A 25,711-nucleotide genomic window follows, 5' to 3' on the forward strand; every position below is an offset into this window, starting at 1 on the left:
AGTTATCGCAAATGCTTGATTGCAGTTGTTGCCACCAGGGGTGGCACAACCAGTTATAAGGTTTAAAAATAGTTACATTCCCAGAATGTGGAGATTGCCAACTGTCACATTTGCTTGTCTTCTCAACCAAACTTTTAAACCATCAAATGCCGATGCAAGTGTCTGGCAGGCGCCTGTGATCGCTCATGACTGAGAGAGAACCGTGATCTGTGTATGTAAACACACAGATTCCGGTTCTCTCAGGGGAGAGGAGACAGATCGTGTGCTCATACTATGTATGAACACCAATATCTGTCTCCTCCTAGTCAGCCCCACTCCCCCCACAGTTAGAACACACACTAGGGAACACAACCCCTTGATCGCCCCCTAGTTTTAACCCCTTCCCTGCCAATGACATTTATACAGTAATCAGTGCATTTTTATAGCACTGATCGCTGTACAATTGTCACTGGTCCCAAAAAATGTGTCAAAAGTGGCCGATGTGTCCGCCGCAATATCGCAGTCCCGATAAAAATCGCTGATCACCGCCATTACTAGTGAAATAATAATAATAATAAAAATACCACAAATCTATCCCCTATTTTGTAGACGCCAATCAATATATGCTCTATTGCAATTTTGTTTACCAAAAATATGTAAAAATACATATCGGCCTAAACTGAGGATTTATTTTTTTTTAAATTTGGGATATTTATTATAGCAAAAAGTAAAAGACAGTGTTTTCTTCAAAATTGACGGTATTCTTTTGTTTATAGCGCAGAAAATAAAAACCAGTGGTGATCAAATACCACCAAAAGAAAAAAAAGGATGTCAATTTCGTTTGGTTACAGCGTTGCACGACCGTGCAATTGTCCGTTAAAGTGATGCAGGGCTGTATCACAAAAAATGGCCTGGTCATTGAGCAGTCAAATCTTCTGGGGCCGAAGTGGTTGAACAGAAGCAGCTTCCTTGGCTGTAAAGCATAGGAGAGTTTAATTCTGCTTTGAGGCTGTCAGCAGATTGGCCTCTACAAACTCTGCAGTGCCTAAAAATGGAGAGCAACTGAGCATGTATTATTGGATTTTAAACATAATTTACTGTTGTATACCATGCACAAGAGGCCAAAAATTGTGTTGTAAAGACCTGATTGATGTTGAGTATAGATGAATAAAGGTGTGTAAGCATATAGACAAGTAAAATTCTTCTTCATTCTCCATAAGCGGAGCAAACATGAACCAACCATCCGCCTGCTCAGCAGGGATCAGCGGACAGATTCCCTGTCTACAACGGAGCCTAAATACTTCATCATTGGAAGAACCAAATACAAGTACCCGAGTGAAGGAGTCAACTTTAAATACAAGTTAAGACTACTAATTGTCATGTGAAACAACTGCACAATTTGGGCTACACTAAAATAAAGATACAATAATTTTATTTAGTAATACCTCTCTCTGCTGCTGGTTCAGTGTACGAGATGTCCTTTCACACAATAAAATAGTTTCCGATAAAGTTTCCCTCACATCTTTTAAGATGTCCGTTTCCTTTATCTCATCTGTGGAAAAAGCAGGAATAAACCAAACTACAGTCAAGAGTAATGAGAAGAAATACATCATATAAGGGCCTGTGTACAAAGGCTTTTGTTAGCATAAGAACTGCCTTTCTCCCTATACAAATCAATAATACTGCAAAAGAAGCATGAAGCAGATTGGGAGAACCTCAAACACAACTGAGACAGTGGTCAGATGCACCTGTGGATCATATAAGTATCCTAAATTGATCTAAAATGCAACTTAGAAATTAGAACTCAACCTTTAAAGTAATACATTCACCTAACTGATACTCTCTCCCACATCATACCAATTTTTCTTTCCGATGACCACTAAAGCACCCAGTGATGTCACAAGGACAGTGTGTCAGGAACCAGGAATCAGATGGAGACAGAAAATGCAGTAAAAAAATCATACCTTTAAATAATATGGTACAAATAGTAACCGTAGTCAAAACATAGCCGGGGTTCGGTAGCCAAAGCGGTTAGTCAGAACAAGCCAGAGATGAGCATAGTCAAAGGCAGCAGATAGGATCAGGAACCAGAAGGGACATCAGCCAAGCAAGTCTTCAACAGGAACACAGCAAAGAGTCTCCAGATATGTTTGACCAAGGCAAAGGCATGGAAGGATTTAACCAAGCAGTTTAAATAGCCAGAAGAGGCTGGAGAAGGAAAGCTGAATTCCTAACTGTGCACAAAAGCCTCGCCAAAATCTGGAGACAAACTGGCTACCCCTGTCCGAGAAAGCCTTGGGTAGTCCATGTAACTGAAAGATCTCTCAAGCAAAAATGGATACCAGTTCTTTGGATGTAGGCAATTTCTTTAGTGGAATACAATGTGACATTTTCGAGAACCGGTCAACCACCACCTGGAAAAACTGTTGCCCTGGCAGTTGGGTAACTCCACAATAAATTCCATAGATAGGTGTGTCCAAGACCTCTCTCCGTTGGGTATGGAAGCCCACTGGAAGGCAGTTACATCACGCAGAGGCTAGGCCACCAGAATTGTTGAGGACTAGTCCAAATTAGTGGCTTCTTCCCTGGGTGGCCAGCTGCGTTGGGAGAATGGCAAGACTGAAGCAAAGCAGTGCAGAGATTCTCAGGGACAAAGCAGCGGTCACTAGGTTTCTTGGGAGGAGAATGGATCTGAGCAGCAAGAATTCTGTCACCCAACGGTGAAATGAGACTAGTATGAACAGTGGACAGAATATGGTCGGGAGGAATGAAAGGAGCAGGAACTGACTGCATCTTGGGAGCGGAGGAAAACTGTTGTGACAATGCATCAGCCCTTACATTCTTAGTACCTGGTAAGAATGGGACTACGTAATTGAAGATTGTAAAAAAAAATAAAAAAAATAAAAAAAAGAACATAGTGCCCTTCTGGGAGATAAGCGTTTTGCCTCAGACAAGAATGTGAGATTCTTATGATCAGTCAAAATGAAGACCAGCACAGTGGTACCTTCGAGGAGATGTATATATATCTTAGGGTATTGCACCTCCCACTCACTACTTCACCCACCCCCTTCTAAGTAACTTATACTGAATAATCACTGTGCCACCATAGTGTCCTATACAACACAATAGTTTTATAACATATAAGTGTTTGCAAAAATAGCGTCCTATAAGTGCGATGGTTAACGCGACCCCTCCAGCTGTGCGATCTTAATCACCATTCATCTTCTAATAAAAAGTCCACATGTGTCAACTAAGAAAACCAAATCTGTGCCACCGTCACCAAGCAGAATGGCCACTCACCAGACATCACCAACCAGTAAGCCTTTGGTTCATTCAACGGATAACCAATCCTCAATGCTCTTCTTCTGTTAGCAATTCCTCAATGTCCGTATATTCATACAAAATTAAATAGAACCAATATAGTGTAAAACCGTTTCAACTTTAATGGAAAATCAATAAAAACATATTGCACTCACGTTTCAATGTGTCTATTGGCCGACTCCAAGCCTTTCCAGCAATGAGAAAACCGTTTAGAATCGGGCAAGCCAATGATGTTCTGCAGGTGGTGATGTTCTCTCTCCACTGGACCAACCTGTTCCTGGCTTGTGTTCAAAGATAGTATGTCTCCCACAAACATCGTCGTCTGGAGGAGATGCCTCCATTTTTTAAGAGCTAAAATGATAGCCAACAATTCCCTGTCTCCAATCTCGTAATTGCATTCTGCAGGAGAGATTTTCTTAGAAAAGAAGCCACAAGGTTGCATAGCGCTCTCAGAGGTAGGACGTTGAGACAGAAGGGGGCCTACTCCAGTCTCTAATGCATCAACCTCAAGAATGAAGGGTAACGTAGGTTCAGGTTGTGCCAGCACAGGAGCTGAAACAAAGGCAGCCCTGAGAGACTCAAAGGCTTTAATGAGATCCAGGGACCAATTCTGTGTGTTACCGTCATTTCTGGTCATATCAGTCAGAGGTTTGACCAAAGAAGAGAAGTTACAGATAGATTTCTGATAATAATTGGCAAAGTCAAGAAAACTTTATAGCAGACATAGACCTACAGGTCGGGGCTACTGTAGAATTGCCAATAGTTTCTATGGGTCCATCAAAAAAACAGCAGTAGAAATTACATAACCCATAAATTTTGTTCACGATGGAACTCGCACTTTTCCAACTTACAATACAGGTTATTGTCTCTCAGCCTCTGTAGCACACAAGAGACATTTGTGTGATGGCACTCTAGGGATTTGGAATATATGAGAATATCCTCGAGATAAACCACCACACATTGCTGCAACATATCTTAGAGGACATCGTTGATGAATTCCTGAAAAACTGCAGGAGTGTTGCAAAGACCAAATTACATATTATGAGGTATGTGTAACGTCCTGTCCTGGTATTAAAACACAGTTTTCCATTTGTCGCTCTCCTTGATCCTAACAAGATTGTATGCACCTTTCAGATTGAGGTTCGTGAAAAAACATTGCTCCCTTGAGGCAGTCAAATAACTCTGAAATCAACAGAATCAGATAGGCATTCTTAATAGTGATGTGATTGAGACCCCTATAATCGATACATGGTCTCAGTTCACCACTCTTCTTTTTCACAAAGAAGTCAGCACCAGCAGGAGATGCCAATAAACCCCTGGAGAAAGCGTGTCATCAACATTGTCCTCCGTGGCTTTATACCTCGAGACAGATAAAGGGTAAACCCTGCCACGAGGGGGGCATGGCACCAGGTCGAAGGTCAATTGCGCAATCAAATGACCAGTGTGAAGGCAAACTACTGGCTTGACCTTTGTCAAAGACATCGCTAAATTCATGGTGCGCCTCTGGCAAGGAGGAGAGTGAAGAGGTGTACAAGACCTTAGCCACTTTCTGAAAACATGTTTTACTGCATTGTGGCAACCAGGAATGAACCTCAGCATGATGCCAATCGAATGAGGGTTTGTGCCTCTGTAACCAAGGATAACTAATCACCACCAGGTAATGAGGTGAAGAAATTACTTGGAATCAGATTATCCATGGTGAAGAGCCCCTACGGCCATGGTTAACAGAGCAGTCTCATGAGTCACATGGGCAGGCTGTAGAGGTCTCCCATCAATAGCCTCAATGGCAAGTGGAGTGGCACAAAGGTGCAGCGGAATCAAGTGCTTAGACACAAAGGCACCCTCTATGAACAAGCCTGCAGCTCCAGAGTTGATTAGAGCCTGTGTCTTGATGGATGACTCAGACCAAGAAAGGGTGACTGGAACGAGAGGCTTATCCTTTGGGATAACTGGGGACGTAACAATGCCACCTAAGGTCTGTCCCCTACAGGACCTCACGTGCAAGCTTTTACCGGACGGGTAGGACAAGACTTCAATAAGTGACCTGCCTAGCCAAAATAAAGGCACAATCTCTCCCTCCTCCTAAAGGCCCTCTTCTCTGCAGAGAGACGTGTGAAGCCCAAATGCATGGGTTCTACTTCACTGGCGGACTCAGTACTAGAGGCATGGCAGATGAGAGAGGCAAGGGTGGGACTGCAAAGCTCGGAGCCAAATGTACAGGAGGCGTCTGCAAGCGCTCCTTAAAGGAATGCCTCTCTCAGTGTCTGTGATCAACCTCTCCAGATCTGTATGTATGTCTCGGGCTGTTATCTCATCTTTGAAGTTAGAGAGACCATGAAAAAAAGCAACCATGAGGGCCTCATTGTTCCACGTGACCTCTGCTGTCAGAGTACAGAATGAAATGGCGTAATCGGCAACAGTTCTTGTACTCTGTTTGATGGACATGAGGGTCTTGGCAGCAGAAGTGGAGCATGCGGGAAAGTCAAATACCCTTTTAAAGAAAGCCACAAACTCAGGGTAACTCAGAACAATGGATTTTTGCATCTCCCATAGAGGGTTTGCCCAGGAATCAGGAAGCCAGAGATCAGCGTGGTCGGAAGGCAGCAGACAGGATCAGGAACCAGAAGGGATGTCAGCCAGGCACGTCTTCAACAGGAACACAGCAGAGAGTCTCCAGATATGTTTGACCAAGGTGAAGGCACGCAAGGAATGAACCAGGCAGTTTAAATAGCCAGAAGGGGCTGGCTGCGGGCTGGACTGACTAGCAGGAAATGATCACCAGGTGAACCACTGTGGAACGATGAATGATGGCAATTGACAGCTGAGCAACCTGAGCACTGAGAAGGGAGGGCTGACACAAGAAAAAAGTCCGTAGAACTGGAAAGGTTCCAAGCTGGAACTTACTAAGAGTTTCAATTGTTTGTACCTGAAGGCTGTACATACTGGCATAGCAAAGAAGGTATGTATGTTGGCGACAAGTTCATTAAACCTGTTGCTTAGCTCTGCAAAGTAACTCTACGACATATTAGGTTCCAATTTGTATTAATAAACTTTAAACAGTTGTACACAACTATACTAGTTTTTAAAGTATAACTAAAGGCAAAACTTTTATTTTTATAGTTTTGGATAGAGTGCAGAACTATCAGTTGTAGATTTTATTTTTTTTGCTTTCTGTGCCCCTGTTAAGAAGATTCACTCTCTCTATTTATCTTGTTTACCATTATGAAGTGAAATAAAATCCCAAATTTTAGGCTGTCACTGGAAAATTATTAGAAGGTAAATCTTCCACTGGGACTCTAGTTGTGGTGACCTGGGGGTCCCCAAGTGATTACCTTAATTTTCAGGGATTTCCTCTCACTTCCTGTTTGGCTATGGGGCAATATGACAGATGGGGAAGTATCCAAAATGAAAAAAAGTTTTTGCCTACAGTATCATTCTTACTTGCCTTGGTTTTGGTGCAGGTACTATGTTTGAATGATCTCTAAGAAGTTAAGTAAAAATCCTCATGTATAGTATAGAGCTTTATGATTTTTGTACACTAATCTAATTTTTCATATTTGTTACATAATATGATATATGAGTAAGTCTTACCGCCTCCATCAACAAAATCTGTAGTCAGTGCTGAAAGTCTCTCCTGCAGCCTCTGGACACAAGAGAGTAACAAAATTCCATTAAACACTATGGTTAAACATATAAACATATATATATATATATATATATATATATATATATATATATATATAAACCATAAAATTTGTATGAAAATCAACTTGTATACACATTTTTGCAAACAAGAAAAATCAGGCACCCCGTGATGAGGTCAATGACCAGGAGAGAAAAATTGTATTATAGTAGTTCAAGTAAAAGAAGTTTGCTGATTTTACCGTAAGCATAACTTCAAAAGCTGCCTGGATATCTCCCTTTTTCTCCAAGAGGTAAGCCAAGGTTTCATGGTTATTATGCTTCTGTGCAATCTACAAAAGCAAAACAATATGCTGTTAAACTGTCTCTTTACCAAAACACATATCAGACCTATAGTATACAGTATATAGTGAAGAACACCCAATCTCCTCAAACGAAATTGATGTCACAAAGCAGCCTTCAGAAAACCCTGTTTTGGTTAACACAAAAACTTCTAATGTGACCAAATACCTAAGCTGTGAGCAAGTGATCTGAAGGTATTTATGAGACAGACATCCAAAGCAGAGCTGCTAACTGGATTCTGATACTGGTCAAGGCTTCTATCTAATATCTATTACATTTAAGGGATCTGGGTGAGCAGAAGCATAAGAAAGCTACTGTTATTTATATTTTTTTTCCTTAAAATGAAAATGTTTATAATGTGTTATCACAGTAGTTATACTGATTTGTTGGATCCCTAGAGGAATTCGGCTGACCACATACAAGAGGAACTTTCATCAATGTTGACAAAAGATGGGAAATATTTTGCAGTTACATTACTTCCACTCTACCTGTGACTTTTCTTCTAAAGCTGGCCATACACTAAGAGTGGCCTAACAGTGAGTGGCCCTACCAGCTCCTCAAACCTCAATTCATGATCAAAAATCATTGGCTGAACAGAGCCTGCAGCCAAACAGCTGTAGGCACTGTTAGGGCATTCTGATAGCCAGCACTGGCAGAATATAATACCAAGGGAAGATCCATTGATAAATGTCATTGGTGTGAATGGAAGCATGTTGGGTTTTTTTTCGCAGAGTGGATGATTAGTGTATGACCAAGATTAAGCCAAGAGACTTTTCTTTGAATTCTAGAATTTCAGAGACCCTTATGAAAGGGAAGTTCAAGAAGACCTACTGAAACTATGCTTTCCTTTATGAACCAGATATGACATCAGAGGGGATGATCTCAAGCTCTAGTCCACCAAACTTCTCATGAAGCCAACATACTGTTTTTCATCTTTCTGTGTCGTTTCATCCAAAACATTTCCAATACGATATATTCAAATTTTTAAGGCAAACTTCAATTCCGTGTTTCCTCTCATCCTACTTTGTGTATGAACATCTCCACAACTACCTGAATTAATAATAAACAGTTGACATTTTAGATTTAATTTGCAGCAGTTCTATTATTGGGGGAAAATCCACCGGTGTCTGAAGGCACCATTCTGAATGACTGGACTTCAGTACAGTAAGCAAAGTCAACCAAAGTGGAAATCTCTACCACCCTAAAAAAAAAATGTTCACTGCTAAAATGTGTTGGCTGACACAACACTTATAGCATGGTTACACTATTGCTTATGTTTCTTCCTTTAAAGGAAAATGTAAAATAACAGTTATTCTCACCTGAATGGTCTCTTCTAATCTGTAATGCTCCAGGATCTGCAGCATTGAAGTCACATGCCCAGGATCATACTGACACATCAGGTCTATGAAAAGCTCTGTGACGTGAGGCTGATTCTGCAGAAGCTCTGGATTTAACTGCACACCATCCCTAAAAAAATATTATAACATTATTAATAAATTGAAGCAAAGCAAAAAATATGAAATATTTGATCCAGTTTGTACAAACTAAGCCTATTGCCACCAAATCATTAACCGCATGCCGACCAGCCACTGCAGTTTTACTGTGGCAGCATGGTTCGGCTGCGCAAATTGCCATTATGCTACGTTAGTAAGCGGTCACTAGGTGTCGCGAGCTTGCACCCCCACTCACTCCCCGAGCCGATGCGAGTGCCTGGCAGTGTCGATCGCTGCCGGGCTCCCACGATCGCTCGGGGCACATACAGAGTATGAACAGCGATCTGTTAGTTTCCCTGCACAGTCCCCCCCCCTTCAGTTAGAATACATACTAGGATACATATTAACCCCTTCACTGCCAGTGACATTTTTACAGTAATCAATGCAATTTTAGTCACACTGATCGCTGTATTAATGCCAATGGTCCCAAAAATATGTCAAAATTGTCAGACATGTCCACCATAATGTCACAGTCATGATAAAAATCGCTGATCGCCGCCATTACTAGTAAAAAAAAATAGGATTTTTAAAACAGCTTACCTGTAAAATCCTTTTATTTTATGTACATCAGGGGACATAGAGCCATAGTAATAACTATGTGGGTTATATCGGCGTATCAGGGGCTGGACACTTGCACGCCCCTTAAGGCGTGAACTTCCCCCATATAACCCCTCCCATTACTGGGAGTCATCAGTTTTGTAGCCAAGCAATCAAAGTGTATAAGAAGAAGAAGGGAGGGACCTCTGTGTCTTTAAATAAAACTGTGCGTAATGGACGGCCCTGAAGGAGACAACATTTGCCCTAAAAATCTCCTGCCGCCGAATGAAGGAATTTTCCTTTCCTGATAAGATGAATTAGTCCTACAATGGAACTGATTCATGTCTGTGGTAAGAATACCCTCTTCTGTATGGTATCTATAACCAGCCCACAAGTAACCTCCTTGATGGTTTTAAGCAGAATCTTCCTAGACTGAGAACCCAACCTAGAGATTTCAGATATCTACAGCTGAGATCAGACTCTGTTTTTAGACCAGAGACTGAATGATCTATTAAAAATAGACTAGGACTGTTATGCCTTGAGCCCTTAACCTGGCTAAAGGAGGTGCCAGAATCTTTCAGAAATCTCGCAGTGCTGTGGCTAAGCCGAATGGCAGTGCCACGATTTATAAAAATAATTTTATATTTCAAACCCCAGAGATTTCTAGTAAGCGAGAAACTATGACACATGGAGATATGCAACTCCCCTCCTTGCAGGATGGACACAGCCAATCAAATTATGAAAGGATCGGATGTTCAAGTGCTGATTCAGATCTTCGAGATCTAAAATGGGTCTTACCTCTCCGTTTGGCTCCAGGACCTTAAAAGGTTTGAGCCAAAAAACTCCTGTTCCACTAACGGAATCCCTGACATCACGACTGGGATAACAGCTGATCCAGAGGGCAGAAAGAGAGACTTCTCTTCTTTCCTTTTTTTTTTCTGGAACCTTAGGAGCATTCTTTGAGGAGAAGGACACTCTTGCATAAAGACTGCCGCATCAGCAGCCCCAAGGACCCCACAGGCAGCACCCAAACAGGACCCGAACCCCCGGACCCTCAGATCGAAAAGCCGACTGGGCCATCCGGGCTTTTGAAACTCTAGATGTAACCTAGAGAAGAAAATCGCAGAACTCCCTCTTCTCTTAACATTGTTCCTGCCAGACTTTGAGAATTGCAGCACCTTTCCCCTCACCTGAACGAGTGGGGGTGCTCCTTCATGAGAAGGCCTTAGCATTCTGCTTTATGGGCTTTATGCCCAAGATCCTCTTGCTGCCCCTGGGAACTAAGGCATAGGGGAGGCTGCACGATTAAAGGAGAACGGTCTGAACCTCCTTTTACTGGTAAAGAGAGCTTTACCCCTTTTGGATGTACTTATCCATTCTAAATAGTCGTACCCCAGAAAGGGACACAGACTGGCTAAGGGTTTTCACCTGGTACTTCGGCTGATTAATATTTCAGCCGCGGACCTCTGCAAAAATGCACTAGTCCAAGTATAAGCAATAAGGCTTAAACGATCAAGTCCTTCATAGCATCTGTGAGACATAGTGCATCAAATACACCAGCCCCTTGCCGGGCCTGCTGATCAGGCAGAACTTTCAGGTATCTCACACCTGTTCCTTAACCCCTTGGAGTCCATCCATCTTCCAATGCATCGGCGTGACTCAAAATGTGCTCCACCAAAATAGTGGAGCAGATGTTAAAGGGTTAATGGACTGAGTTACTCCAATTGCAGCCAGAACAGCAAAAGACATCTTGTCTTTGAAAGGAAAATCCAACCTTAACTTGCTGGATCCTTTAGCATCAGTGCATTATCCACTGGACATGCGAGACTCTGCTCACTGAGGTGATTGCAGCATTAATAGCTGGAACTCCCCATTTCTTCATAGAAATGTTCCCATTCAGAATACATAGCTATGCATGAATAGAAAACCCATCCCCAGGTGGGGGAGGTTCAAATGAATGCTATTAGATGCAGATACCTAAAGAGCCTGTGCTGCAGGCAAAAAAAGGGTTAAGTAAGGGAGTAGACAAACACCTGACCTGTGCGGCTACTCCCTCCCTGTTAGGATCCCTGAAGAGGAAAAATAAGTATCTTCCAATATTTGGGAAGAGCTAACTGATCTCCTGCACCTCAACAAAAGGGCCCTGAGGACTAGATGGGAATCTGATATGTTTAGTCCTACTATGGAGAGACATCATAGCAATAATCTTTTAAACGGTAGAAGAAAAAAACAGTTTGTATGAAATATACAGGGACAGAAGTGTTCTACCCTAGACGGCTCATCTGACTGTCCGTATTTTTCTTTTTTACCTTTCAGGTGAGGAAGACATTCTTTTGGAAGGGTTTTTAGTTTATTGTATACCATTAACCCCTTAGAACCCTTAGAGGAGTTCCTGGTCCCTTTGTCACTCATAGCTTACAGTACAAAGCAGAGGCAGTACCAGCAAAAGAATGTTACACTTGCTAGAATATAGTACAGTACAAAAGCTGTTATTAGTCCTAGCTATAGAGTATAATGTTGTCAACAAAAGGGGGATGCCTGTGTCACCAAACCTGACCAGAAACCACTCTGCTCTGTCCCTCCACTGCCAGACTGCAGCTTTTCCTGTAGCTTAAATGACTTCCTCCACGTGTGGCCGTTGTCTGACGCTGTTTAGCCATGCCCCTGTGTGAAAATGCCCCCCCTTCCTCTTTCAACAGGGAAGTGTGTGAGCGTTAGCATCATGGCGGCTGGTGGCGGGGGGGGGGGGGGGGTAAAATGGCCACGATTTGCCCCAAAATACAATTTTTTTTATAAGAAAAAAAGAGGAAGCTGGCTGGTATTCAAGGAGTCAAAAATCGCCAATCTGGGGGCCCAGGAAGTGATCAGAAACCCCCTTCATACCTGAGGATCTGAGCTGGCTTGAACGGAAAGGACAGTGAAAGCTTCTGCTGTTTTCAGTGTCAGAATGGTGAGTGCTCAATACAGCCTCCAGTGGCGACACAGACATGACAACACAATACACGGAAGGAGAGATTCCTGAGAAAATCTCCCCTACCTTTCTTCGGCGCAGGGTTTTATCAGAGATAAAAAACCCAATCTTCACCCTTCACGATAGGCTCCGAGACCTTGAAAGGATGCTTCAGGAACTGAGGAACACTCAGGTAATACTGCATTCCTGGACCTGCGAGAAAGCCCTGCCAGTAAATTTTTATTGGCCTTACTACCAAAAAGTACTGGATTCCAGGGCCCAGCTTTAAAAGCATTAGCAAGCAAAACCTCGTGTCTTCGGTTGACGAGGCCCGTGTACCGTTTATTTAGTCCATTATGGAGACATCAGAACGGAACCAGTCAGGATGGCTGGCTCTCATCAAAGGAGCCCGTGGAGCTCAGTACACACATCCTTACACGTGGCCAACACCTTAGACACTGGCGAAAAAACGGAGGACTCCCAGTAATGGGAGGGGTTATATGGGGGAAGTTCACGCCTTAAAGGGTGTACCAGTGTCCAGCACCTGATACGCCGATATAACCCACATAGTTATTACTATGGCTCTGTGTCCCCTGATGGAAGAAAATAAAAAAATATTGATAAAAATGCCATAAAACTATCCCCTATTTTGTAGACGCTATAACTTTTGCGCAAACCAATCAATATACGCTTATTGCGATTTTTTTTTAACAAAAAATATGTAGAAGAATACGTATCGGCCTAAACTGAGGGTTTTTTTTATATATTTTTTTGGGATATTTATTATAGCAAAAAGTTAAAAATAATGCGTTTTTTTCAAAATTTTGTTTTTTTTTTGTTTATAGTGCAAAAAATAAAAACCGCAGAGGTGATCAAATACCAGCAAAAGAAAGTTCCATTTGTGGGAAAAAAAGGATGTCAATTTTGTTTGGGAGCCACGTCTCACAACTGCGCAATTGTCAGTTAAAGCGACGCAGTGCCGAATCGCAAAAAGTGGCCTGGTCTTTGGCCAGCCAAATGATCCGGGGCTTAAGTGGTTAATACCATTCCCTCACATGACACAGAAAAAACAGGGTCCCTCGTGATGAAATAATACATGATCCTGTTATATACAGGGTGCCAGTAAAAAGAAAAAAAAAAAAGAAAGGTAATTGAATAAATATTTAAAAAAACTTTATTTTCACATAAAATCAACAAGTTACTTCAATGTATCCCCAGATATGTTGTCAGTGGCAGCCAGCTGGGACTCTGGGGAGATGGCTATTATAGTAGCGGATCTATCTGGCAGCTTGCAGATAAAGCTTGAGACAGAGAAAGAGAGGCAGAGATTGTTCTAATGCCACCTTGTCTCCGGGCACACACTTGACATGTCCACCCACGGCACTTGGAGAAAACAATTCTTCCCACACACCAATGCTGACAACAGTAAATACACTGCATAAAGACAATAAATTGGCTTCTTACAAAAATTTGCAAAAGTAGCTTCTAAAACGAATTTCTGAGTGTTCTGTATAGCCTGTGGCAAATTTGAGCTTTCTCACATTTTACTAATTAGAGAACAGCGGAACATGAAGATGCTGCTAAATAATAATAGGGCCTAAAAAGGCTCTGGCCTAGAGCAAAGCAAAGATAAAAAATCAAATTTCTTACTACTGATTTATTTTCATTTCTTACTACGGTTTTATTTTCCTACTTGTTTGAGTATAGAGATTTAAAACAGAAGATGCTACAATTCAGCAATGTGCACTGCTTTTAATTCACAGTTAATTAAAGCATACATTTACTGAAATCTAATTACTTTAAGTATAACTATAGGCAAAAAAAAATTTCTTTTTTCACTTTGGATATAGTATATAACCCTTGTCAGTTTTTTTTTTTGCCATATGTGCCCCATTGGTGAGATTTACCTCAACGTCCTGTGACATAGCCAGAACAGGTAATCTCTGCAAATTAAAGTGGAAGTCTGGTCAAAACCAAACTAACCTTAAAACTGTTCCCACCTCCACTTTAAAGAAGAAGTAAACCCTGATGGGTTTTACTTCCTCTTTGTTTCCCTGCAAAGGTAAAGCATAAAACATAAGCGCTGCGTAAACTGTTGGCGCTATATAAATCGATAATAATAATAATAATAATGGGCTACTATGCATCGCATAGTAGCCTATTATGTGACGCTTAACTGCAAGAGAAGCCCGGGATGTCCCAGTCTTCCTCGCTAGCAGCAAGCGACCATTCTTCGCCTCTCTTCCTTCCAGCGCCGCGAACTCCGGCTCTGTGACTGGCCGGAGTCACGTGATGTCACTCCCCCGCATGCGCGCGGGAGCTGCCAGTCACGGTATGACCCGAGCTAGAAACGTCACAGCGTGCCCCTTCTAACTCCGGCGCATGAGCAGAAGAAATTGCTGTACGGCAATTTGAAAATATCTCCTAGATCATGTAGATCTAGGAGATATTTCAAGCACCTACAGGTAAGCCTTAATCTAGGCTTACCTGTAGATTAAAGTGGTCTGTAAGGGCTTACAACCACTTTAAGGCCTATACCAACTACCCTGTAAAGGAAAGATGCTTATACTTACCTAACCCAAGGGTGCCCCAGTCTGGTCACGTGATCCCATTGCTGGCTTCAGAGTAGAGGTGGGAGAGAGGGCATTTGGAATTCGCTTTTACTTTCACTTTTGATGATAATGATATACAGGAGAGAGAAGGATTCTAACAAGGGGTACAGACAGCAATAAAACCTTAGAAGGTGTTAAACAAAAAAAATCTAAATTCTACTGTATCCAATATCCAAAAAAAAAGAAGAAGATGAATACCACCTTTCCTGTTGGCGTAGGCCATATACATACCTTATGTAGCCTGTCTGGAATACTCCCAGGACATTGCTAAGTGAGGCCTAGTCCTTACTGCTCACCTCCACCAGCACAAGAGTGAGCTCTTTCTTTGATTCAAACCCCCTCAGATACTCTCTCTCCCCTGATGCAGTAGCTCCGATTTCAGCATTTGAGAGCACAGTGGTGTAGTGGTTAGCACTCTCACCTAGCAGTAAAAAGGGTAGTTGGTTCGAATCCCAACCATGAGACTACCTGCATGGAGTTTGTATGTTCTCCCTGTGCCTGCATAGGTTTCCCCTGGGTACTCCAGTTTCCTCCCACACTCCAAAGACATGCTGGTAGGTAAATTGGCCCTAGCATATGAATGTGAGTTGGGGACCTTGGATTGTGGGCTCCTTGGGTGTGGGGACCAATGTGTGTGTGGTGCGCTGCGTAAATTGACAGTGATATATGGGTACCTTAAATAAATAATATATAATGGAGGGGCATCTTGATGAGACACAATGTGCAGGGATAGGGACAATTGTGGACACTCACTCAGACTGAACTGGATGGACTGGTGTCTTTATTCAACCTTACTAAACTATGCAACTAAGAGCTCACTCCTGATGGTGGAGGTGAGCAGGGAGGACCAGGCCTCACTTAGCAACATCCTGGGAGTAATTAGCAAAGTCCTGGGAATATTCCCATTAAGCTTTATTAGGTATGTGAATGGTCTACACCTATAGCAAGGGCTTTATTTAACTTTAGTCAGAGCTGCACAGTTTGTTTTTATTTACAGAGGCCTCTTATCTGCATAGGCGGTTTTATGGTAAAGGTGAACTATCCCTTTAACCTCTTGCCAACCGGCGCACGCTGATTTACGTTGGTAGAATGACACTGGTGGGCAAAAGGACGTACAGGCACGTCCCCTTTAAGAAGCAGGTGCCCGCAATTGTAAACAAAGCATTTCCTCATTCTGCCTAGAAACAGGACAGAGATCACTGCTCTCTGTCATGTGAGGTGTAGCCCCCCCCCCCCCCCCAGTTAGAATCACTCCCTAGGCCACACTTAACCCCTTCACCGCCCCCTAGTGGTTAACCCCTTCGTTGCCACTGTAATTTACACAGTAATTAATGCATTTTTATAGCAGTGATCGCTGTATAAATGACAATGGTCCCAAAATAGTGTCAAAAGTGTCCTGTCTGCCATAATGTCGCAGTCCCGATAAAAATCGCAGATCACTGCCATTACTAATAAAAAAAATGAAAAATAAAAATGCCATAAAACTATACTCTATTTTGTAGACGCTATAAATTTTGCACAAACCAATCAATATACGCTTATTACAATTTTTTTTAACCACTTCCCGACTGCCGCACGACGATGTAAGTCGACAGAATGGCACGGGCAGGCATATGGGCGTACCTGTACGTCCCTGCCTTCCTGCGGGTGGGGGGCCCGATCGGGCCCCCCCCCGTGCCAGCGGCGGTCGGTATCCGTGCAGGAGCGATCCGGGATGAGGGGGCGGCCATTCATTCATGGCCACGCCCTCGCGATCGCTCCTGACGAATGGGAGTGAAGCATTGCATCACTTCCTCTCCTGTAATGTAAACACAGGAGAGGAAGTGATGTAATCTCTCCTCCGTGTCGGTATTTTTCGTTCCGGCACCGAGGAGAGAGGACACTTCACAGTAGAACATGCCAGGCACACTCACACCCCCCCTTTACCCCCCGATCACCCCCCCAATTACCCCTGCCCCCCCCAGTCACAGTGACACCAATGCATTTTTTTTTTTTTTTGCATTGGTGTCATTTGTGACTGTAATAACTGTTAGGGCAGTTAGGGTTAGCCCCCTTTAGTTCTAATGTACCCCCCTTACCCCCCCAATAAAGGTTTAACCCCGTGATCACCCCCCGTCGCCAGTGTCACTAAGGCTGGGTTCACATTGCAGCGGTTTATAAGAACGGATGTGATTCGCACCGCACTGCAGTGCAAATCACATCCGATCTCTGCGATTCGAGTTCAGCCATTCGCCGCACCCGCCGCAAATTCGCACGGGACCCTTTTTTTGGTCCGCAGCAGAATCGGATCGCATGGGTGTTCACACCATGCGATCCGAGTTTGCAGATCGCACTGCGATATGCGAACTGATCTGGGGGTGTCATTAACATTTCACTGACACTCCCAGGAGTTCGCATAGGGCAGTGTGAACTGCCGCCGGGAGGCATGCGATGCGGGAACCCGCCGCGGATTCGTGGCGTTCCCGCATCACTCCAGTGTGAACCCAGCCTAATAAGCGATCGTTTTTCTGATCGCTGTATTAGTGTCACAGGTGACGCTAGTTAGGCAGGTAGGTATTTAGGTTCGCCGCAGCTTTTTATAGCGCCAGGGACCCCCATATACTACCGCATAAAGCCCCCTGATTGCCCCCTAGTTAACCCTTTCACCAGTGATCACCATATAACTGTTACAGGTGACGCTGGTTGGTTAGTTATTTTTTTATAGTTTCAGGGCACCCGCCATTTATTACCTAATAAAGGTTTAACCCCCTGATCACCCGGCGGGTGTCATTTGTGACTGTAATAACTGTTAGGGCAGTTAGGGTTAGCCCCCTTTAGTTCTAAGGTACCCCCCTAACCCCCCAATAAAGGTTTAACCCCGTGATCACCCCCCGTCGCCAGTGTCACTAAGGCTGGGTTCACATTGCAGCGGTTTATGAGAACGGATGTGATTCGCACCGCACTGCAGTGCAAATCACATCCGATCTCTGTGCGATTCGAGTTCAGCCATACAGATAGTATGGCTGAATTCGCGTTGCACCCGCCGCACCCGCCGCAAACTCGCACGGACCCTTTTTTTGGTCCGCAGCAGAATCGGATCGCATGGGTGTTCACACCATGCGATCCGAGTTTGCAGATCGCACTGCGATATGCGAACTGATCTGGGGGTGTCATTAACATTTCACTGACACTCCCAGCAGTTCGCATAGGGCAGTGTGAACTGCCACCGGGAGGCATGCGATGCAGGAACCCGCCGCGGATTCGTGGCGTTCCCGCATCGCTCCAGTGTGAACCCAGCCTAATAAGCGATTGTTTTTCTGATCGCTGTATTAGTGTCACAGGTGACGCTAGTTAGGCAGGTAGGTATTTAGGTTCGCCGCAGCTTTTTATAGCGCCAGGGACCCCCATATACTACCGCATAAAGCCCCCTGATTGCCCCCTAGTTAACCCTTTCACCAGTGATCACCATATAACTGTTACAGGTGACGCTGGTTGGTTAGTTATTTTTTTTATAGTTTCAGGGCACCTGCCATTTATTACCTAGTCTCAACTAGTGTACCCGTAAATTTAGGGGTGTCTACTTTCCAAAATGGGGTCATTTGGGGGGGGTTTGTGCCATCTTGGCATTTTATGGCCTTCAAAACTGTAACGCCCTTAGAAAGCCTGAAGGCGGTGCTTGGTTTTCGGGGCCCCGTACGCGGCTAGGCTCCCAAAAAGTCCCACATATGTGGTATCCCCATACTCAGGAGAAGCAGCAAAATTTATTTTGGGGTGTCATTTCACATATGCCCTTGGCATGCGTGAGAAATATATCATTTAGTGACAACTTTGTGAAAAAATAAAATAAAATAAAAAAGTTTGTAATTTTCCCGCAACTTGTGGCAAAATATAAAATATTCCATGGACTCAACATGCCTCTCAGCAAATAACTTGGGGTGTCTACTTTCTAAAATGGGGTCATTTGTGGGGGTTTTGTGCCATCTTGGCATTTTATGGCGTTCAAAACTGTAATAGGTAGTGAGAAGTGAAATCAAAAATGTACGCCCTTAGAAAGCCTGATGGCGGTGCTTGGTTTTCGGGGCCCCGTACGCGGCTAGGCTCCCAAAAAGTACCACATATGTGGTATCCCCGTACTCAGGAGAAGCAGCAGAATTTATTTTGGGGTGTCATTTCACATATGCCCATAGCATGTGTGAGCAATATATCATTTAGTGACAACTTTGTGTAAAAAAAAAAAAAAAAGTTTGTAATTTTCCCGCAACTTGTGGCAAAATATAAAATATTCCATGGACTCAACATGCCTCTCAGCAAATAGCTTGGGGTGTCTACTTTCTAAAATGGGGTCATTTGTGGGGGTTTTGTGCCATCTTGGCATTTTATGGCCTTCAAAACTGTAATAGGTAGTGAGAAGTGAAATCAAAAATTTACGCCCTTAGAAAGCCTGAAGGCGGTGCTTGGTTTCGGGGCCCCGTACGCGGCTAGGCTCCCAAAAAGTACCACATATGTGGTATCCCCGTACTCAGGAGAAGCAGCAGAATTTATTTTGGGGTGTCATTTCACATATGCCCATAGCATGTGTGAGCAATATATCATTTAGTGACAACTTTGTGTAAAAAAAAAAAAAAAAAAGTTTGTAATTTTCCCGCAACTTGTGGCAAAATATAAAATATTCCATGGACTCAACATGCCTCTCAGCAAATAGCTTGGGGTGTCTACTTTCTAAAATGGGGTCATTTGTGGGGGTTTTGTGCCATCTTGGCATTTTATGGCCTTCAAAACTGTAATAGGTAGTGAGAAGTGAAATCAAAAATTTACGCCCTTAGAAAGCCTGAAGGCGGTGCTTGGTTTCGGGGCCCCGTACGCGGCTAGGCTCCCAAAAAGTACCACATATGTGGTATCCCCGTACTCAGGAGAAGCAGCAGAATTTATTTTGGGGTGTCATTTTACATATGCCCATAGCATGTGTGAGCAATATATCATTTAGTGACAACTTTGTGTAAAAAAAAAAAAAAAAAAGTTTGTAATTTTCCCGCAACTTGTGGCAAAATATAAAATATTCCATGGACTCAACATGCCTCTCAGCAAATAGCTTGGGGTGTCTACTTTCTAAAATGGGGTCATTTGTGGGGGTTTTGTGCCATCTTGGCATTTTATGGCCTTCAAAACTGTAATAGGTAGTGAGAAGTGAAATCAAAAATTTACGCCCTTAGAAAGCCTGAAGGCGGTGCTTGGTTTCGGGGCCCCGTACGCGGCTAGGCTCCCAAAAAGTACCACATAGGTGGTATCCCTGTACTCAGGAGAAGCAGCAGAATTTATTTTGGGGTGTCATTTCACATATGCCCATAGCATGTGTGAGCAATATATCATTTAATGACAACTTTCTGTAAAAAAAAATAAAAAAAAAATTTTTTTTGTCATTATTCAATCGCTTGAGGCAAAAAAATTAAATATTCAATGGGCTCAACATGCCACTTATCAATTTCCTTAGGGGGTCTACTTTCCAAAATGGGGTCATTTGGGGGGGGGTTTTGTACTGCCCTGCCATTTTAGCACCTCAAGAAATGAGATAGGCAGTCGTAAACTAAAAGCTGCGTAAATTCCAGAAAACGTACCTTAGTTTGTAGATGTGACAACTTTTGCGCAAACCAATAAATATACAGTTATTGACTTTTTTTTTACCAAAGACATGTGGCTGAATACATTTTGGCCTAAATGTATGACTAAAATTGAGTTTATTGGATTTTTCTAATAACAAAAAGTAGAAAATGTCATTTTTTTTCAAAATTTGCGGTCTTTTTACGTTTATATCGCAAAAAATAAAAATCGCAGAGTCAGTCAAATACCTTTAAAAGAAAGCTCTATTTGTGGGAAGAAAAGGACGCAAATTTCGTTTGGGTACAACATTGCATGACCGCGCAATTACCAGTTAAAGCAGCGCAGTGCCAAAGTGTAAAAAGACCTCTGGTCATTTACCAGCAAAATGGTCCGGTCTGAAAGTGGTTAACCAAAAATATGTATATGAATAATACATATCAGCCCAAACTGAGGAAAAAAATGTATATTTATTTATTATAGCAACAAGTAAAAAATATTGATTTTTAAAAAAAATTGTTGCTCTCTTTTTGTTTATAGCGCAAAAAATCAAAAAACCGCAGAGGCGATCAAATACTACCAAAAGAAAGCTCTATTTGTGGGGAAAAAACGGATGTATGGGTACAACGTCGCACCGTGCAGTTGTCAGTTAAAGCGACGCAGTGACAAATCACAAAAAGTGCTCTGGTCAGGAAGGGGGTAAATTCTTCCGGGGCTGAAGTGGTTAATGAGGAGCTCCCCCAGTCTCCCCCTCCGCCAAAAAAATACTGTAGCTGCTGACTTTTAATATAAGGACACTTATCTGTCCAGGGACACAGCCCTGTCCTCACCCAAGCTGATTATTTGGCTTCAGGGTCCAGGTGCTGACATCCTAACTAAGGTAAACCGGCAGTGAAGCCTTGTGGCTTCACAGCTAGTTTACCACTGCGCATGCACAAGCTGCACTATGCTTTGTGAAAGGTCCTGCAGTCTACTGGGACCTGTGATGTGTCTGTAGCTCACTGTAGGGTAAGGAGGGGGCCAAACTTCCACAGCAATCCAACCAAAAGTTATGGCGTGGGTACCTGATTTTGACTCCTCCCAAGTGCCAAATGTGAAGGTGGAAGGGGGAGGAGGAGGAAGAGTGGAACTTCCCCTTTTGGGTGAATTTCTGCTTTAATCACAGGAACATGTAAGAGCGACAACACACCATTGGGAGACAAGGACAGTACATTGTTACCCCACCATAGAAAGTGCCTGAGAAGGCATGTCATGGCAGTATCACTAGGAATTATTTTAATAAAAGCTGCAGATTTTGAAATATGAGCTTATAGTGATTTGTTTTTATGAACATTAATATTGAATTCATTAATTTACGTACATTTCTGTAAATGTAATTACCAGTATTACAATAGTCAATAAGATGTCTTTCTCCAGAAGAAATATAGGAAAACCTAGTGCATAGTATGAGACACCTAAAGAGACAGGCACTATATTTATGGGTAGTTGTTACAAGGCAGTGTGTAAATAATCAATCTGCGCAATCCAATAATATGTCAATAAAATATATTTAAAAAGGTGCTAGCTAATACCCATAAGGATTCAGATCTTATTGAACTAATATACAGGGGGGTCAGTGGGTTACAAACAAGATAGGGACTGTAGGTTTGTTCTCAAGTTGAATCTGTTTGTAAGTCGGAACAGGTACATTTTTTGAGTGTAGTTCCAGCCAAAAAATCTATTTTTAAGCTTTTTGGATAACATAGGGAAGGGTTATCACCCCTGCAACATTTGTTTAGCTGTCTGTACCCCTGTACAGAGCATTTCACCTCCCTTTCTGTCCCAATGATAATTGGATTTTGAAAAATTTGGGAGTGGAGACACCTTTTTCCCATAGTAACTCTTACAGGAGAGAATTTCCCTTCCTAGAGGTAGATTTCCTCTTACTTCCTGTTATCTCCCTCCGTTTGTAAGTAGGAGTCGCTTGTAAGTCGGATGTTTGTATGGAGGGGACCGCCTGTATACAACAGAAAGATAAAGATGTAGCGCAACTTACAAAAAATAACCACAATATAATAAAAATACAAACAATTGAATATATATATATATATATATATATATATATATATATATATATATATATATATATTCCAATGTATATCCAAAAATAACAAAAAAAAACGTGCAAAAATGTGTGTGTTAAAAAAAAAAAATAGTCCAATGTAAAGCCAAAAATATCAAAGGAAACAATATCCAATTTGAATCCACTCCAATTACCAATGCAACATGTAATGCAAAGTGTGAATTATCCACCCTTGTAGATTAGCCTCTCACCTCACTGCCGTGACCATTGCATTACCCGTAGGTCTCACCGCATGTTTTTCCCTCTCTGGTGATAAAGACAAACTGCTGCCACTTCAAATGCCTCTTTGCATTACATGTCACATTGGTGACTGGAGTGGATTCAAATTAGATATCATTTCCTTTGCTATTCTTGCATATACATTGGACTATTTATTTGGACACACATATGTTTTTATGCACAATTGTTTGCACTTTTATAGTTTTTTTTCCTTTGATATTTTTGGATATACATTGGATTATATATTTTTTGTACACTTGTTTGCAATTTTATTGTATGGCGGTTATTTTTTGTAAGTTGCGCTACATCATTCTGTTGTATAAATTAGTTGTTACAAGCCACACATTTCTGTATCTTGGTTTTCATAAATGTCCACAGCGCAGAGTCTGTCCTTGGCATTCAGTATTCTGTCTGCAGTTTATTTGCTGGAATTACTTATCTGTTTATGTCATGATCTCTCCTGACCATCTCCCCGATTGTCCTCCCAATGTCTGTTATCATGCATGCACCATACTAGCAGTCTCTTCTTCCGTAAAAACATTTTCCAGACTCCGCTTGTGCTCATATGTTTACACTCATGCCATTTTTCCATTCTGATGCTGCACAGAATGCATATTAAACCACACAGTCAACATGAAAGAGTCTGCAATTCAGTAATTTTAATAAGGGAGTCTGTTTTCATATCCATTTACTGCAGAAAACAGCCAATGAGCCATATATCCCATTCCTTAGGTTTATTTATATTTTCCAACTTTTGAAAAACAGCAGTTGAAAATGGGGGCCTTACAGATCCAGAAAGACTGCATTTTAACAACAATGCATATACAGTTAAAGCGCAAGTCCAACCAAACTTTACATTTTAGGTGGATACAGGCAAAGTTACCAAATTCTTCCAACATCTTGAAGACCCCAGGTAAGATCTTTTGAACTGAACTCCACTTTAGGAAGCTGCTGCTGCCACTCTCACTCAGACTACAGTACTTTCACACTGAGGTGTTTTTCAGGCGCTAAAGGGCTAAAAATAGCACCTGTAAAGCACCTGAAAAACGCCTCCCCTGCTTCTCCAGTGTGAAAACCCAAATGCTTTCACACAGGAACGGTACAACAGGAAAAAAAGTCCTGCAATCAGCATTTTTGGGGCGTTGGGGGACACCGCTCCTAAAACACCCCTGCGATTGGAATCAATGGCCAGCGCTGTCAAAGCAAAGCAATATTAACCCTTTTTCAGCCATTGGTAATGGTTAAAAGCAGCCAAAAAACGCTGCAAAAACAACGGTAAAGCGCCACTAAAAATAGCAGCGCTTTACCGTCGACGCTTGCCCGCCCCAGTGTGAAATTGCCATCATAGCGATATATACTCTACTTTTTTGCCAATATTATTATTATACAGGATTTACGCAGCGCTTTACAACATTAGGGCAGACATTACAATACAATTCAAGACAGGGGGAATCAGAGGGCCCTGCTCGTTAGAGCTTACAATATGCAGAACACAAAAGAAGTGACACTCACTTGATATACAATTCACTGCAGGAATTATCCCATTTGCACCTATCTAAAACTGAAATATTAATCCAAATGGCGATATCTTTTTAAGAATACAGCTTTGGTGGCTGTCTTTGGCTTCACAATACTCTCAGATACTGATTTTCACTGACCAAACACAAAACTCCTTATCATGTCTTCAGGTCTGTGATAAAGCGTTTGTTACTCCAACACTTCATTATTCCTGATATGTGCCTGCTGTACCATGTACTTGCATGAATAAGTATCCTGTTGTCTTTTTATTGCTTCCTATAGGTGAAATCCTTGCTGTTTCTGCTAATGCCCTTTTCTATTAAAACCTGATAAAATTTAATTTATTAAAAAAGGGAAAAGGGTATATATATATATATATATATATATATATATATATTTTATATCTATACAAAAATGTTTTGCCTTTCAATTCTATTTTAAACTGAATGGGTTGCTTTACAAGGTGATTGTTTACAATCACTTTAAAACAAAACTCCAATTTAAAAAATAATTAAAAATGAAGTACCTACTGCTCTCAAAAAAAAAAAAATATGTAGTTTTCTCTGCAATACTTCATCTTTTCTAGTGCCATACCCTGCATACTCACTGCTTAGACTATTGCTGCTGGTTCACTCCGGGGCTGAATGACACCCAATCCCTGTAAACCCAGGCCTGCATGAACAAGCATCATCATGCCAAACTGGACTCTGAGAACGATGCAGAGACATGCTGCCACCTTACTAGAGGATCACTGTTCTCTGCATCATCTGACACAGAAGAATGTACGAGAACCTTGCGTGTCATATGACCAACCAGATGAAAGGTATGTATACTCATTTTTTTTTTTTTTTAATTAACGGGGGTTAGAAAAATTAAGGGAGGGGCAGAGGGATCCTGGAGTTGGGCTTTAAAGACACTAAATCAACGTAACAGTCATGCAACTAGAATTTTCAAAAGGGGAGGTCACGAACGATGATTTTGTGCCTGCTTTAAATTTTGCTAAAAAAAAATACACTTGGACTATCTCTCATCCATTTCTATAAAATGTGACCATCTGTCTATAATTTCCAAGAAAGCTAATTTTCACATACACATTTACTATTTTTAGAATAATGTTATTCATATTTTTTTTTTGTTTTTTTACTGCTTCAGTTTGTGTTTCAGACTCAGTGCTTATCACACACAGATATGTAACTGAATAGACTGTTGATGCCTGCTGGTGTTCAGCTGTCATCGCTCATTCATGTTGGCATACTTCAATATAAAAGGACACAAAATATAGCTTACAGACTTATGTCAGTAATACCGCATGATACATGCACTACAAACCTTGGATCCAAGAGACTTCTAAGAAACTGGAACAGTAATAATGTTTCCTAAAATTGACAAAAAGACAGAGCATTTT

General features: G+C 42.0%; 1 protein-coding gene across 3 annotated transcripts in view; it reads right to left on the reverse strand.

Moving 5' to 3' along the window:
* The window catches only part of VPS8 (VPS8 subunit of CORVET complex), a 350,033-nt gene that overhangs the window by 131,670 nt on the left and 192,652 nt on the right, over positions 1 to 25,711 (reverse strand). For all 3 annotated transcript variants that reach the window (XM_077448451.1, XM_077448450.1, XM_077448449.1), the window contains 5 exons: positions 25,636 to 25,682; positions 8,604 to 8,751; positions 7,185 to 7,274; positions 6,892 to 6,943; positions 1,425 to 1,531 (listed from right to left, as the gene is read on the reverse strand). In XM_077448451.1, coding sequence (XP_077304577.1) covers positions 1,425 to 1,531; positions 6,892 to 6,943; positions 7,185 to 7,274; positions 8,604 to 8,751; positions 25,636 to 25,682 — 444 coding nt within the window. The remainder of the gene's footprint in view (positions 1 to 1,424; positions 1,532 to 6,891; positions 6,944 to 7,184; positions 7,275 to 8,603; positions 8,752 to 25,635; positions 25,683 to 25,711) is intronic.

This window comes from Lithobates pipiens, unplaced genomic scaffold (genome assembly GCF_037356315.1).
Source record: "Lithobates pipiens isolate NorthernLeopardFrog02 unplaced genomic scaffold, aLitPip1_a1.2 Scaffold_22, whole genome shotgun sequence".
NCBI lineage: Eukaryota > Metazoa > Chordata > Amphibia > Anura > Ranidae > Lithobates > Lithobates pipiens.